The following is a 14,129-nucleotide window of genomic DNA, read 5'->3' as shown; positions in this document are numbered from 1 at the left end:
GCATTATAAGGACATTGTTATCCCCACGGGTTGAGACCTGCTCCGCCCATTTAGAAAACCTCAGCCAATTCGGGTCTGGGCCAATGTGTTTTTACCCTCCCATTAGAGCTGCTCAAGAGCATTGAGTAGCTCTCCCAGGGTCCATAGGCAAGACCCTGAGAGACATAAAGGCTGCTGCCACTGGGCAGTGATGGCTTTGGTGTCTTGACTGCCACCCTCTGCCAGCAGGCGATACAGTGCAGACTCGCCAGTAGGTGTGCAGGCAGCTTCTGTACCTGGGGACTGCAGACAAAGCTAGTGCCAGAGTCATTGAGCCCCTGGGCCTGCTGGCGTACCCTAGGCAGGATTGAAGAAATAAGTCCCCCATTACCAAGGCCTCCAGGAGGCCAAAGACAAAATGACCAAAGAGAAAGAAATGCAAGCCAAGGGTCTTCTGGCCACCACTACCTGAGCAGGCTGTGCATCCAACCTCTTTTAGAATAACCCTGTGCTGTAGTTACCCCCAGCTCCGTGCACTGTGCCTTCTGTTCCCAAGGGCCACGGTGGCAGGATTCTCACATACCTCCATGGTTTCCCTGTGGTCTCCCTCTGTTGCCCAAAGTGTACAGGGAGTGCAACAACTCAAGTGATTAGACAGGGAATACTTTCTGGCTTAATTATCCCAGCCCCCTGGTACCGTGTGAGAGACTGTGTCCCAGCACGTGATCTCTCGGCAGCCTCTCGGCCATTCCCCACAGCTATAGAGAAGCCGTTAGAAGCCACCCCAAGCACCTGTGGCTTCTCTTATTATCCACCCTCATAGTGGCCTTTTGAGGGTCATGTGTAGGACCCAGCATGCCTAGAAGGCCCAAGCAGACCCAGTGAGGGGAGCTCCAGGGCCAGGCAAGTGTCAGGTCTTTGACTCCAGCCTGTCATCCCTGCTGGGCCCAGCCCTACAGGTCAGCGCTAGGCACGTGATAGAAATGCCAGCCGACACTCCTGAGGGACCCTTTGTGGTCCCCACAAAGTGATGAAGGCTCCAGCCGGGAGATGGGGGGGGCTCCCCTGATCCTTCAGTTTTAAAGGTGCTCTGCCAAAGATTCAAAACTTTGTTTTCTAATCTGAAGGTAACCCCCTTGTCTTTCTCTTTTTTGAAGATAAAAACATTCCCAGCTGATCCAATGAACCCGTTTCCTGATCCTTTTACCACAGGACCACAGTTTACCGTAAGTAGATCCAGAAACCAGATCTGCATTTTAAAACATTGCTTCCATGTGGTGTGCTTTCCTGTGAGATGCCAGACAACAATGGCGACAGCTGTTTTTGGTCGCTGTTGAACTCTGTGAGGTTGGGAAGGAGCTTAGATTTGGGATTGCCTCTTTTATTTATTTTATTTTATTAAGGTGAGATTTACATAAAATTAATCATTTTAAAGTGACAATTCAGTGACATTTAGCAAATTCATACTGTTGTGCAATGACCACCTCTATTTGTTCTAATACATTTTTATCGCCCCCAAAGAAAACCCTATGCCCATTAAGCAATTACTCCCCATTTCCCCCTTGCCTCTGCCCACTGGGAACCACCAATCTGCATTCTCTCTCTACAGATTTACCTAGTCTGAATATTTCATATAAACGGGATCAAACAATATGTGACCTTTTGTGACTGGCTTCTTGCACTTAGCATGTTTTTGAGGTTCATCCACATGGATGTATGTATCAGTACTTCATTTCTTTTTGTAATTGAATAATATTCCATTGTATGTGTAGACTGCAATTTTTCTCTTCACTTATTGGTGGGTGAACATCTGTTTTCAGTTCTCTCCGGTTGGCTCTTGATAATGGTGTGATCTTAGATAAGTCACTTTCCCACCCTGAGCACCAGCCTTCTCTTATTTAAAGTGGAAATAACAGGCTGGGCGCGGTGGCTCACGCCTGTAATCCTAGCACTCTGGGAGGCCCAGGCGGGAGGATTGCTCGAGGTCAGGAGTTTGAGACCAGCCTGAGCAAGAGTGAGACCCCCATTTCTACTAAAAATAGAAAGAAATGATCTGGACAGCTAAACATATATAGAGAAAAAAATTAGCCGGGCATGGTGGCGCATGCCTGTAGTCCCAGCTACTCTGGAGGCTGAGGCAGAAGGATTGCTTAAGCCCAGGAGTTTGAGTTTGCTGTGAGCTAGGCTGACGCCACAGAGCGAGACTCTGTCTCAAAAAAGATAAAAAATAAAAAAATAATAAAGTGGAAATAATAATAAGAATATCCTCGTCATATCCCGTTGAGGCAAAGATCAAGAGACCAAGCGTTTGAAAGTGTTTTTACCAACCACAGAGCACCCCCTAGATGTCGGTTAGAGTGTTGTTTCTCAGCCCTGGAGGGGCAGGGTGGTGTCAGGAGCAAGAACAGGTAGTCCTGACAACTGGCTTCTTGTTACCACACCTCTGGGTGTCACTGGGCAGCTTAGTTAAATTCTGCCAAACGTCTGAATACTTTTAAACATTTAAGTAGTGTAGTTTCATCACCTGCAAAATGAGAGTTTGATGATTGTCATGCTTCTTTTTAGCTGCTTGACTCATTCTTTAAAGGAAAGCTTCTGCACAAACCCACCAGATATTGAGCCAAAGTGGGGAGTCCAGGGTCCCCCCTCCTTCCTCTCACCCTCTCCTTCTCCCAGGAAGCAGAGTTTGCAATTCCTAGAACTGTACCATCCCTGAGGCTCCTTCCAAAGGGTTTCTGTGTTATCTGGGGCATCTGCAAAGTGGGCTGTGGGTGGTCTAGGGGTAGCTCCAGCTCATGAGCTGGATGATGGTTACTACCCGGCCTGGCTGCAGACACGTGGAGAGGGAGGGAGTGAGCAGTGGCTGATTCAAGTTTCACAGGATGAACAGAAGTGGGAAGGTGTCCAGCAGGCCAGGCAGAGGAAAAAAACAGGTTCCTGGAACAATCCATTTCTAGGGCCATGAGCTGCTTCCAGCACCTGCCTTTTAAGAATGAGAGGGCAGAGACACAGGGACTGTGCCAGGATGTTAGATGCTATTGCCCTGACACTCATCGCGGCTCCCTGTGGTGGTGTTGGGCACAGCTCCCCAGCTAGAAGCTCCGGCTCCACCTCCCTCATTTGGCCATGGTGGGGCACTCTGGCCTTCTGCCCAGCCTTGGCAATGCTGTAAGACACTCAGGGAAGCCCTTCCTGAAAGCTGGGGGCCAAGACGGAGCAGGAAGCCAATGGCAGAAACCACACTGGGACTTTTAAGAACTGGGCAAGAGTGGCTCGACGACAGCTGGAGCAGGCAGAGGGAACGGCATGAACCAGAGTCCTGGGGTAGACGGGGTCATCACACATTCAAGGGACTGAAAAGCAGGCCAGGGGACTGGAATGCCAAGAGCACAGCAGGGGTGGGGGATAGTGAGAGGAGGAAGCGGACATACGCAAGGACAAGCATTGGAGGGGCATGACCATGCTTGGCCTTGTAGACCACAGCAAGGACTCTGAGCTCCATCCTAGGAGCAACGGGAAGCCTTTGCAGGACTTTAAGCAGGGCAGTGACAGGGCAGGTGCACTTGGAAAGGATCCCTGTGATCACAGTGGGAGAATGGTTGGGTCCAAGCAGAGTGGATTCAGGACAATCCACTCTGTGGTTTAAGGGAGAGAGGGCAGAGAGCTTGGCCCAGAGTGGTTTTGCTGGTGGAGGTGGAGCGAAGTGCACCGATGGGGGAGATATTTAAGAGGTTGGTAAGGTATTGGGTTGGATGGGGGAGAGGGAAGGTCAGGAATGGTTCTCAGATTTCTGACTTGGAGAATGTGGTTGGACAGTGGGTCCATTCACTGGGATAAGGAAACTTGGAGAAGACTGGATTGGGAGGGATAATGAGTTTTTGACCATGATGCATTAGAAATGCCTTTGAAACATCCATGTGCCAACAATGACTGGATAGCCAAGTCTGTAACTTGGGAGAGAGGGCTAGATGGGAGATCGTGAGTAGGGAGTTACTCACAGCTGCCTGGTAACAAAAGTCAAACTCAGGGGCATCAGGCTCCCAATTTTTTCACTCCTGTGTGTCATGGCCAAGCTTCTGGCCAAGGTCAAGACGCTTGAAATTGCTGCAGATTCAGCCTCTCCCTCTCCATAGGCCTTGACCTGTCCTGGCCTCAGTCACAGTGGAGCTTAGCAGCTCTGAGGAACTCTGCACAAAGCTGATCTGGCAGTTGATCTAGCATTGACCTTGGGGCTGCTTTTAACAACTGGGTTCCCTGCTTGATCCTGAGACCAGTTTCTACTTTGTATTTGGGCCAATTAGCTCAGTCTCTATAATAGCTGAGTATGTTGGTTGTTCCATCTAGGATGAGGGCCTCTGCCTGGCTACGGCCAGATCTCTGTCCCACGTGCTTCTTTCTAATTTGGGTCTGTCCCTCTGTTACCTGCTTTGTCTAGTGAAAGTTTGTTCATTCATTTATTCATCTCCTCATTTAACAAATAACCAAAACTTAGGACTGAGTTTTAATAATGTAAGTAATTTTTACTGCTGTATCAGGGGCATCTTAAGTGAAGCCAGTGTTTTCTTTGTTTTCACTTGGAGTGCATGGCAGTGAAGAACACAGTGACTTAGTACAGTTTGGTGCCACTACCTTGATTCATGCCAAGGCCCCAGCACTTTTCCCACCATTGCCTTTCTACCATCCTTGCAAATTTCCCTCTTTTTCCAGGAATAATAAAAAATAGCATCAAAAGGCCGACCCACACTCACTTCACTAAGCAAAACAGACCTTCTTATTCTTGTATCAGGCTGGAAAGGCTAAGCCATGCTTTGAAATGGCACATTGAGTTTCCTACTCATGCTACATGCCTGTTATGGATGCATGAAGGCTCTGCTCTGTGTTGCCCTGTTTCTGGAACCCAGGCTAGTGGAGCAGTTGCATTCCATGTGGAATGTTGCTAGTCCCAGTGGCAGAGGGGAAAACAAAAAAAGAAGTGACAAATGATATACTGGCTCTTAAATCTTTCAACAGAAATGAAACACAGCACCTCAGTCCACATTTCATTGGCCAAAGCAACGCACAGGGTCAGAGGAGTGTGATCCTACCTTGTGCCTGGAAAGTGGTGAGCTAGAATTATCTGGTGAACAGCACACATCGCTACTACAGCCCAACATTTATGAAAGCTCTTTGTGGCAAACATCACATACTAGACAAATGTATGATGCCACTGTATGTATGACATGCTGACATGCTGGAATGCAAGTATGGCATGCTGGGATGACCTCATTGAGGTGGCACCTAAGCCACTAAGAAGCATCTTTTTTAGAAAGTCACGTAATAAATTTCTCCAAGTTCAGGACTAAGAACTAGCATGAAAAATCAAGTTATAAAATATGTAGCTGGTATTATCAAAAGGATATAAAATAAACAAAAACTATGAATAGAAAAAATACCACAAGGGCCAGGTGCAGTGGTTCACACCTAGTATCCCAGCATGTTGGGAGGTTAAGGCAGGAGGATTGTTTGAGGCCAGGAGTTTGAGACCAGCCTGGGCAACACAGCGAGACCCCATCTCTACAAAAAATTTAAAAATTAGCCAGGTGTGGTGGTGTGCAACTGCAGTTCCAGCTACTCTGGAGGGTCGCTTGAGCCCCTGGGAGTTCAAGGCTGCAGTGAGAAATGATTGGGCCACTGCCCTCCAGCCTGGGTGTCAGCGGAAAACCCTGTCTCTACAAAAAAAAAAAAAAAAGAAGAAAGAAAAAATACTATGAGAAATATATTGATGACAACAGTAAGGGATTATGGAATTTCTTCATTTATCTACTTTTATATACCTTCTAAGCTTTCTATATAAAAGTAATAAGCATAATTTTCTTTGTAATGAAAATGACAACAATAAACTATCTTCTTCAAATAAGGCAGTATACTCTAGACCAGTAGTTCTGAAACTTTACTGTGATTCCTCCAGAGAATCATCTGGAGGTCTTGTTAAAACCTGTAATGTTGGACTTTATCCTCAGACATTCTGGTCCCAGAGGTCTTGTGTGGGGCCTGAGAATTTGCTTTTTTACCAAGTTTTAAGATAATACTGATGCTGCTGGTCTGGGGACCATACTCTGGAAACCACTGCCACAGTGATGAAAAACACCAACCATGGAGTCAGCTAACCCAGGTTCTGAAGACTGTGCTTAACACTTTGTGACCTTGGGTGGAATACTTCTCTGAGCCTCATGTTTTGGGGTTTTTATTTCCCCCCATAAAATCAGTTCTTTTTTTTTTTTCTTTTTTGAGACAGAGTCTCACTCTGTTGCCCAGGCTAAAGTGCCGTGGCTTCAGCCTAGCTCACAGCAACCTCAAACTCCTGGGCTCAGGCGATCCTCCTGCCTCAGCCTCCGGAGTAGCTGGGACTACAGGCATGGGCCACAATACCCTGCTAATTTTTTCTACTTTTAGTAGAGACAGGGTCTCGCTCTTGCTGAGGCTGGTCTTGAACTCCTAAGCTCAAGCGATCCTCTCGCCTCGGCCTCCCAGAGTTCTAGGATTATAGGCATGAGCCACCACACCCGCCAAAAATCAGTTCTTAGTGTATATGTATATATTTTTCACCTTTTAACATCTCTGAAATCAGAATGTTTACTACAATAGCGAGCCTGACAAAGTTTGAATGTTCACATTTTTCTTTCACCGAGGCACATGCAAAAATGGTGCATCTTAAAATGGTGCATCTTACAACTGATGGTGTCTAAGATGTGATGAAATATAATCTCTACCTTAAAGGATTGTCAAGAGGTAATGTATGTAAGTGCTTAGCATAGTGTCTGGCACGAAGTAGAATCATTTAAAATGGCAATCGATTTTAGCTAGTATTAAAAAATAACAGGAACCCTAGAGGAAGGCTCAGGGAGCAGCTGACAGTGTGAAAATGAAACCCAGATTGAGATTGATCTCCTCTTCTCTGTTTCCTCTCCAGGCAGACTTTAGAGACAGTAAATTACAGTGCTGTCCTGGCCAGTCTTCCCCGCTGATTCCAGCAGCGACCCTGAGGCCTTTGACAGAGACCGTCTCCACAGTGCAGACCATTTACACCACCCGGAAGCCTGTTTCTCTGGCAGCCAGGTGAGTCAGGTCAGGAGGTAGGGACAGGAAACTCTGGTGACAGGGAAACCAGGCAGAGGCTCCAGGTTCGTTGTGTTTGTGACATCTGCAACACCTTCATTTGTTCTTTTATTTATTCTGTCAGTATTTATTGTAATATCTACAAAGGGGCTAGACGCGGTGGCTCACGCCTGTAATCCTAACACTCTAGGAGGCCCAGGGGGGAGGATCGCTTGAGCTCAGGAGTTTGAGACCAGCCTGAGCAAGAGCAAGATCCAGTCTCTACTAAAAATAGAAAAAATTACCTGGTGTACCTATAGTCTCAGCTACTTGGGAGGCTGAGGCAGGAGGATCACTTGAGCCCAGGAGTTTGAGGTTGCAGTGAGCTATGATGATGCTGCTGCACTCACCTGGGGTGAACAAATCAGATAAAAGTCCGTCCCTTATGGAGTTTACAATTTAGTGTATGCGGGGAAAGGGAGATAGACAAACAAATGAGAGTGAGTGAGTGTGTGTGTGTGTTTGTGTGTGTGTGTGAGAGAGAGAGAGAGAGAGAGAGAGAGAGAGACAGACAGAGAGAAGTGCTAGGAAGGAAGATAAAACCATGAAAGGCAACAGTGTGTGCTGGGATGGCCTCATTGAGGTGGCCTTTAAGCAGAACACTGAAGGTGTTGAGGAAGCAAGCTGCAGCTATCTGGGAAAGGAGTGTACTAGGCAGAGGGAATAGCCAGTGCTAAGGCTCCTAAGGTAGAGTGTGCCTGGCATGGTGAAGGAAGATTAGGAGCCACTGTGGCCACAGCAGAGTGAATGACAGGAGAGAAGGTCCAGGAAGTTGCAGGTTGGGGCCAGATAGTATAGGGCCTTCTTGGCCATAGGAGAAACTTTGATTTTTACCCTGAGTGAGGATATTAAACTTGGTCTGTGCCTTTAAAGATATGTACTTACCCTGTGTGTGTGTGTGTGTGTGTGTGTGTGTTTAAACAGTAGAGACAGGTTCCATAGACAGCCAAGGGCGAAGAAGTCAGAGGCAACCCCTCAAAGCAGCTAATTTTACTTATTTTGATTTTATTCATTAAAACGTAATGAGGCCGGGCGAGGTGGCTCACGCCTGTAATCCTAGCACTCTGGGAGGCCGAGGTGGGCGGATCGTTTGAGCTCAGGAGTTCGAGACCAGCCTGAGCAAGAGCGAGACCCCACCTCTACTAAAAATAGAAAGAAATTATATGGACAGCTAAAAATATATATAGAAAAAATTAGCCGGGCATGGTGGCGCATGCCTGTAGTCCCAGCTACTCGGGAGGCTGAGACAGGAGGATCGCTTGAGCTCAGGAGTTTGAGGTTGCTGTGAGCTAGGCTGACACCACGGCACTCACTGTAGCCTGGGCAACAGAGTGAGACTCTGTCTCAAAAAAAAAAAAAAAAAAAAAACCGTAATGAATTCTTTGTTAAGACATTACCTCAGACATTAATCAAATTAAACTCTGGGATAAGTGCATATGAAACCAGTTTAGAGCACGATTTAAAGAAATCTAACCCTTGGACATCTTCCCATTCATTCAAAAGACTTTTATTGAGTGGCTGCCATGCCCCAGACCCTGTGCTAGGTTCTGGGGTTTTAGAGATGACTAACATATATTCAGTCTCCTGAGGAACTCTTAGTCTAGTGGGACTGAGAGACCCATAAATAGGCAGACAATTTGAGGTCATCGTAATGCTAGCAAATGTAGGGGGTCCTTATGAGCCTAAAAAGGAAAGTCAGTAACTGAGATCAGGAAAGATGATACTTAAGCTGTCTGCTCCTATGATTTTTGAGGGTTTGTCTCACTGTTTTATCACTTACTCTTTTTTAGTGCAGAGACGCTCCGGCAGGAACTGGAGAGAGAGAAAATGATGAAAAGACTTTTGATGACCGAACTGTGAAATTCTCCCCCTGTTGCCTGGAGGATGGCATGGTGCCTTCTGTCCGTTTTCTTTCTTCGGGCTTTGTGTGCTCACTTTAGCACAACATACACATGTTGTGTGCTCTGTTTGCCCAGGTCTCCGTGGTTAGTTGAAGCCAACCTCTGGCTTGACTTTTATTGGAAAAGTTATTTTATGTCTCCTAAGCATTTGAGTTTTTCTACAACTCAATGTAGTTGAGACAGGGTTTGGTAAGGCTAGGATAAGAAAGGTGGGGAAACGGGGATTCCTTTTCAGAAGTACCTGTGTGCACCTGTTAATAACCACAGGGGTAAATATGGCATGGAATCCTTTGCTATCAATCTCAACCATGTGATTTTGTATGATCGAAACTTGCATCAAGCTTTGACTGTTAAAGAGTCATTTTTAATGAGAGAATAATTCTTTACTGCTGGTTTTTCATTTACACTGATAAATACACAGCTCTTATAAAGTCCTTAACATTCATTTTTATTCAGACATGAGTAGATGAACTAAAAAAGAGAAAGTTACATATCATCACAACCGAAGGTACTTCAGCTTAACCTGAAATATAATTTAACTTGTGAACTTATTGGATACAATATTATTTGGGACAAATATAATAGAATTTATCACTGAACCCAAAGCAGAAAATTATACTTAAATTGTCTAAAAATCCTTACAAGGTTAAAATGATTCAATATCAAGAAGATTCATTTGGGTGTTCCATAAAGAAAAATTATTTCTAAAGTTGATCAATTAATATCCTGTTGATAGAACTTTGACCAGAAGAAACTTTGCTCTCTTTTTATATAGTTTCAAGAAGTGTGTTTTTAAATTTTTATTATGCACTTGAACAACTTTGCAGGAATAAAGGACCCCCCTAACCACCACAAACTATCCCTCTAAGTTATTTCCCTAGCTTTCTCAATGAATATGCACATATTTTTACATAGCTATGATCAGTATGTACATTCTCTTTTGTTGTACTTCTCCACCTAACACTTGTCTCCTCTTCTCAACATAAATTCTACTCTCACCAGTTTAAATGTCTTTATATCCATGTAACATGGTTGACCTCACTTCTCCCTATTAATAGATATTTGGGTTGTATCTCATTTTTCACTCTTATAAATAGTGCTGCTATGAATGTCTTTGTAAAAAATGCTTCTTCCTTTGGATTATTCCCTTGGGAATATCTCCAAAGAGGGATTACAAGGTCAAAGAGCATGAAGTATTTTATAGCTCTTGTTTTATATTGCCAGAATGCTTTCTAGAAAGATCCAATCTTTGGGTTGGAAAGACCTTAAAGGTCATCTAGTTCAACCTTCCCTCCTCCCGAATGCTTGAATCCCCTCTACAATTTATGATGCCACCAGCAATGTATAAGCATTTCTATTTACCAGTAGCTCTGCCAGTATTGGGTTTTGCCATTTTTATTTATTTTCACTAGTGTAATAGGTGTGTATAGCTGTTCTTGGAAAGTTGTTTTATTTCATTAATTGCTAGCAAGGCTGAGCACTTTTCCATGTGATAATTTACTAACTGTATTTCCTTGTGTGTAAAATGTCCATCCATTTCTTATGACCACTTGTTAAGAGGAATTGATCTCATATATTTGTACCAGGACTGTATTTTTATGTTGTATTGTATAATTTGCTCTCCTGTCCCTATCCTTAAAACTGAATGGTGCCAATAATTTGATACTAATGACTATATAAAAAAAGTAATACCTCATTTACTAGCATTGTTGTAAAATGAGGTATGTAAGCAAATATTCAGATAACTAAGGATTAACCCTTTAAGTGCTGAATCTTTAAAATTTTAATATTTTTTTTGAGGGAAATCTTTCTAAGGTATATTCCGCACTTCCCTGCCTTAGTAAACAGAGTATCCTGGAGAGTATTTAACCTTTTCTTGATGAATCATGGTCATTATTATAAACATCAGCCCCTTTCGTACCTTGGTGTGGTGCAGTGATGTCATCAGGAACTGTCAAAATGTATAGGGTTTGGCTCGGCCTTTTATAGGATATTATGCTCTTCTCCCTGATGGTTTTTTACTGCTGTCTGTTCTATCAGTGGGGCTATCCGGGGCAGTTGTAGTGTTTGGGGCCTTTTGCCCCCATGTCCCCCCACTATACTTTTAAAACAGCTTTAGCTGTTCTTTATCTTGTGCACTTGATACAAAATGTGTTCCTGTACACTACGGGGCTGTCACCTCTTGCCAACCCAGCACCCTCCTCCTTGTCTAACCTGCTTTCTGAGGCTTCTGCTCTCCACCTCCTGCTTTCTGATGGAAACCTCCAGGGCAAAGCTGAAGGTTTCTCAGGGAAGCCAGGAAACCAAGTATTTCATATGTGTCCAGTTTGCTTGGCTTCCCAGGAGGGGTGCATGGGCTTTTTGGCCAATGTTTCCAGGAGGCTCTAAGCCTCCTGCTGCTTCCCCACCTTCCCCTGAGTTCACAGATAATTCCCAAGGTTGATGTCATTGGAAGTCTGACCACAAACACGTTGGCTGTTACTGTATTTGAAAACCCAGTATCTTTGGCAGCTCATCTCTAAGCAGTAAAATCAAGAGGATTCCATGGTTTCAGCAATTGTCCTGGTTATTTGCCTACTTAAGTGTATCATGGGTGCTTGGCATTGTGACCTGAGAAGATAAAATTGTATGGGGTGGATTTGTAGGGACTCAGATGAATTGATACAATTGTTTCACCTTTTAAAATATATTTGAAACAAAAACAACAGCACCACATAGTCACACAATATACACCTTATGTCCGGGGCGGGGCGGGGTGGGGGGGCGTGGGGGGGACGGAAATCAGCTTGTTAACATAATCATTCCAGGGCTAGGGCTCCAGACTAGGCCAGACTCCTGGTGGGCATGGAAGGTTGCTGTCAGGGGTCTGGGAATCCTGCAACCCACAGGGTGTATGGATGGATTGTAGACTGCACAGGAGATTCTTAGGTTTGAAAAGTTTGACGTCCTAGAGCGTTTGGAAGATCTCACCTATATGCACCTGGAATTTTATACTCCCAAAATAGCACAGGAATATTCTGATATCATATTTATCTTTCTTTCACCATCTCAAAGATTACAGCTTTTTAAAAAAGTCGAATAAAATTCACCATTGTAACCATTTTAAAGTGTACAGTTTGGTGGTTTTTAGTGTTCACCATGGTGTGCAAACAATACCATTATCTAATTCCAGAACATTTCCATTACACCAAAAACAAACTGTTAGCAGTTGCTACCAATTTCCTACCCCCACCCCTGGAACCCCCGGCAACCACTAATCTACTTTCTGTCTATGGATTTCCTTATTCTAGACATTTCATATAAATGGAATCATACAATATGTAGTCTTTTGTGACTGGCTTCTTTCACTTAACATAATGTTTTCACGGTTCATCCATGTTGCAGCATGTATCAGAACTTCAGTCCTTTTTATGGCTGAATACTGTCTCATTATAGGTATATACCACACTTGGTTTATCTATTCATCAGTTGATAGACACTTGGGTTCCTTCTACTTTTCAGCTATTATGAATAATATTGTTATGAACATTCGTGTACAAGTTTTTGTGTGAACATATATTTTTAATTCTCTGGGAATTGCTGGGTCACATGGCAATTCTGTGTTTAACTTTCTGAGGAAATGCCACAATCACAGCTTTTATTTCTTATGAAACCCAAAGTGAAAAATTATATATTCTAGGCAGTCAGAAGCATGGGCAAATCTGTTACTGGTCAGATACCAAGATACAGCACTTATTTGGGCAAATTTTTATAACAGAAAAAAAGTTGTTTTAGAGAAATGGCTTTGATGAGGAGAGAAAATAAAGGTGCAGTCTTTCTTTTAAAAATGAAACTAAAATTAAACTCTGGTTCATCTCTAAGTTCTCATTTGAATAGCCGGCTCTTGTTCAGCCAGTGGTCTCAGAATGTTCAAGGCAAAGTTCTTCCCCAGAAAATGTGTTCAAAATGGAAACCAAACTATTTCTTGACAGTCCAGTAAACTTGCATTGGTAAGGAACAGAGGGTCTCTGTGTGTATTGAGGGAATAGGTCTCACTCCAGTCTTTCCAGGACTTAAATCTTAGAAAACACAATGAGTAAGAATCCCCCCCCCCAAAAAACAATTTAAGTGAATGGGAGAGAATCTCATGAAATGGAAGCAGCCAAGTCTATAGGGAATTGGAAACCTGAGTATATTCTAAGGTCCTGAAAAGGCTCACAGACTTTGAGTGACCCATGAAAACTATGGGTCTTCCCCCTAGAAAAATCCATACATCACAACATTATTCCTGCACTTTCATATGGTCCTCACACCACCCATGAAGCCTGTCTGTGGCCTCTTTTGAGTCCATGGACCCTGGGTCCTTGAACATGAGCAGAGAGTGGAAATCCACAGATTACCTGCAAACATCATTTTAGGCTGTGCTTGCGAACACTCTCCCAACACCCTTCCCCTCAAAACAATACAGAGAGCCCACGAGTTTTTATCAGACTAATTTACCAGGAGAGGAATGACCTGGTTTTCATTTGCCTTCTATTATATTTGGGCACCATTACTGTTAATTTTAGTAATTAAAAGGAAGGGAATAAAAAAGAAAGTAATAGGCAACACCTTGGATTCCCAAACCAGAGAATCAACACTGAAATGAGAAGTCTGATGCTTTCTTTTTTTGGCTAAATGGTGACCCATTTAAAATTGGCCATACCTTTCCTGCTGAACAGAAAGAGAAGAAAGAAATTTCAATTTTTAAGGAAGATTTTTTTTTTTTTTTTGGAAGGATTACACTTTAACAGATTTTCAATCTATTGGATTAGCTTTTTTGTATTTTAAAATTTTGTGCATTGCTAAACTATGCTTTTGGGGAAGAAGTTTCTTTGGATTTTTAAAAAATTAACTGTAGTTCATTTTACCTTTTTCAAACAATAAATTTGATCTATTTCTTTTGACAACTGGTATTTTGGGGGATCTAGTAAAACCCAAGGTTTTCAAGAATCACAGCTCGATTCAGTTGTCAGGAGTAACATGTTTAAACTCCAACTGGACAACTCACTGTCAGCTGACACCCAATAGCAAACACCTGACCTCTGGGTCTCCCAGCACGTCTGCTTATTTCAACAGCACTACCCTGTCTCCCAG

General features: G+C 43.6%; 1 protein-coding gene across 2 annotated transcripts in view; it reads left to right on the top strand.

Annotated features, from left to right (window-relative positions):
- EPB41L4B (erythrocyte membrane protein band 4.1 like 4B) overlaps nucleotides 1-11,567 on the top strand; it is a 133,793-nt gene extending 122,226 nt beyond the window's left edge. For both annotated transcript variants that reach the window (XM_069476656.1, XM_069476657.1), the window contains 3 exons: nucleotides 1,137-1,205; nucleotides 6,929-7,074; nucleotides 8,904-11,567. In XM_069476656.1, coding sequence (XP_069332757.1) covers nucleotides 1,137-1,205; nucleotides 6,929-7,074; nucleotides 8,904-8,973 — 285 coding nt within the window. In that variant the 3' untranslated portion in view covers nucleotides 8,974-11,567. The remainder of the gene's footprint in view (nucleotides 1-1,136; nucleotides 1,206-6,928; nucleotides 7,075-8,903) is intronic.
- The last annotated feature ends 2,562 nt before the right edge of the window (nucleotides 11,568-14,129 follow it).

Source organism: Eulemur rufifrons, chromosome 7, assembly GCF_041146395.1.
Source record: "Eulemur rufifrons isolate Redbay chromosome 7, OSU_ERuf_1, whole genome shotgun sequence".
Lineage (NCBI taxonomy): Eukaryota > Metazoa > Chordata > Mammalia > Primates > Lemuridae > Eulemur > Eulemur rufifrons.
This window is presented reverse-complemented; position numbering and strand designations above follow the sequence as displayed.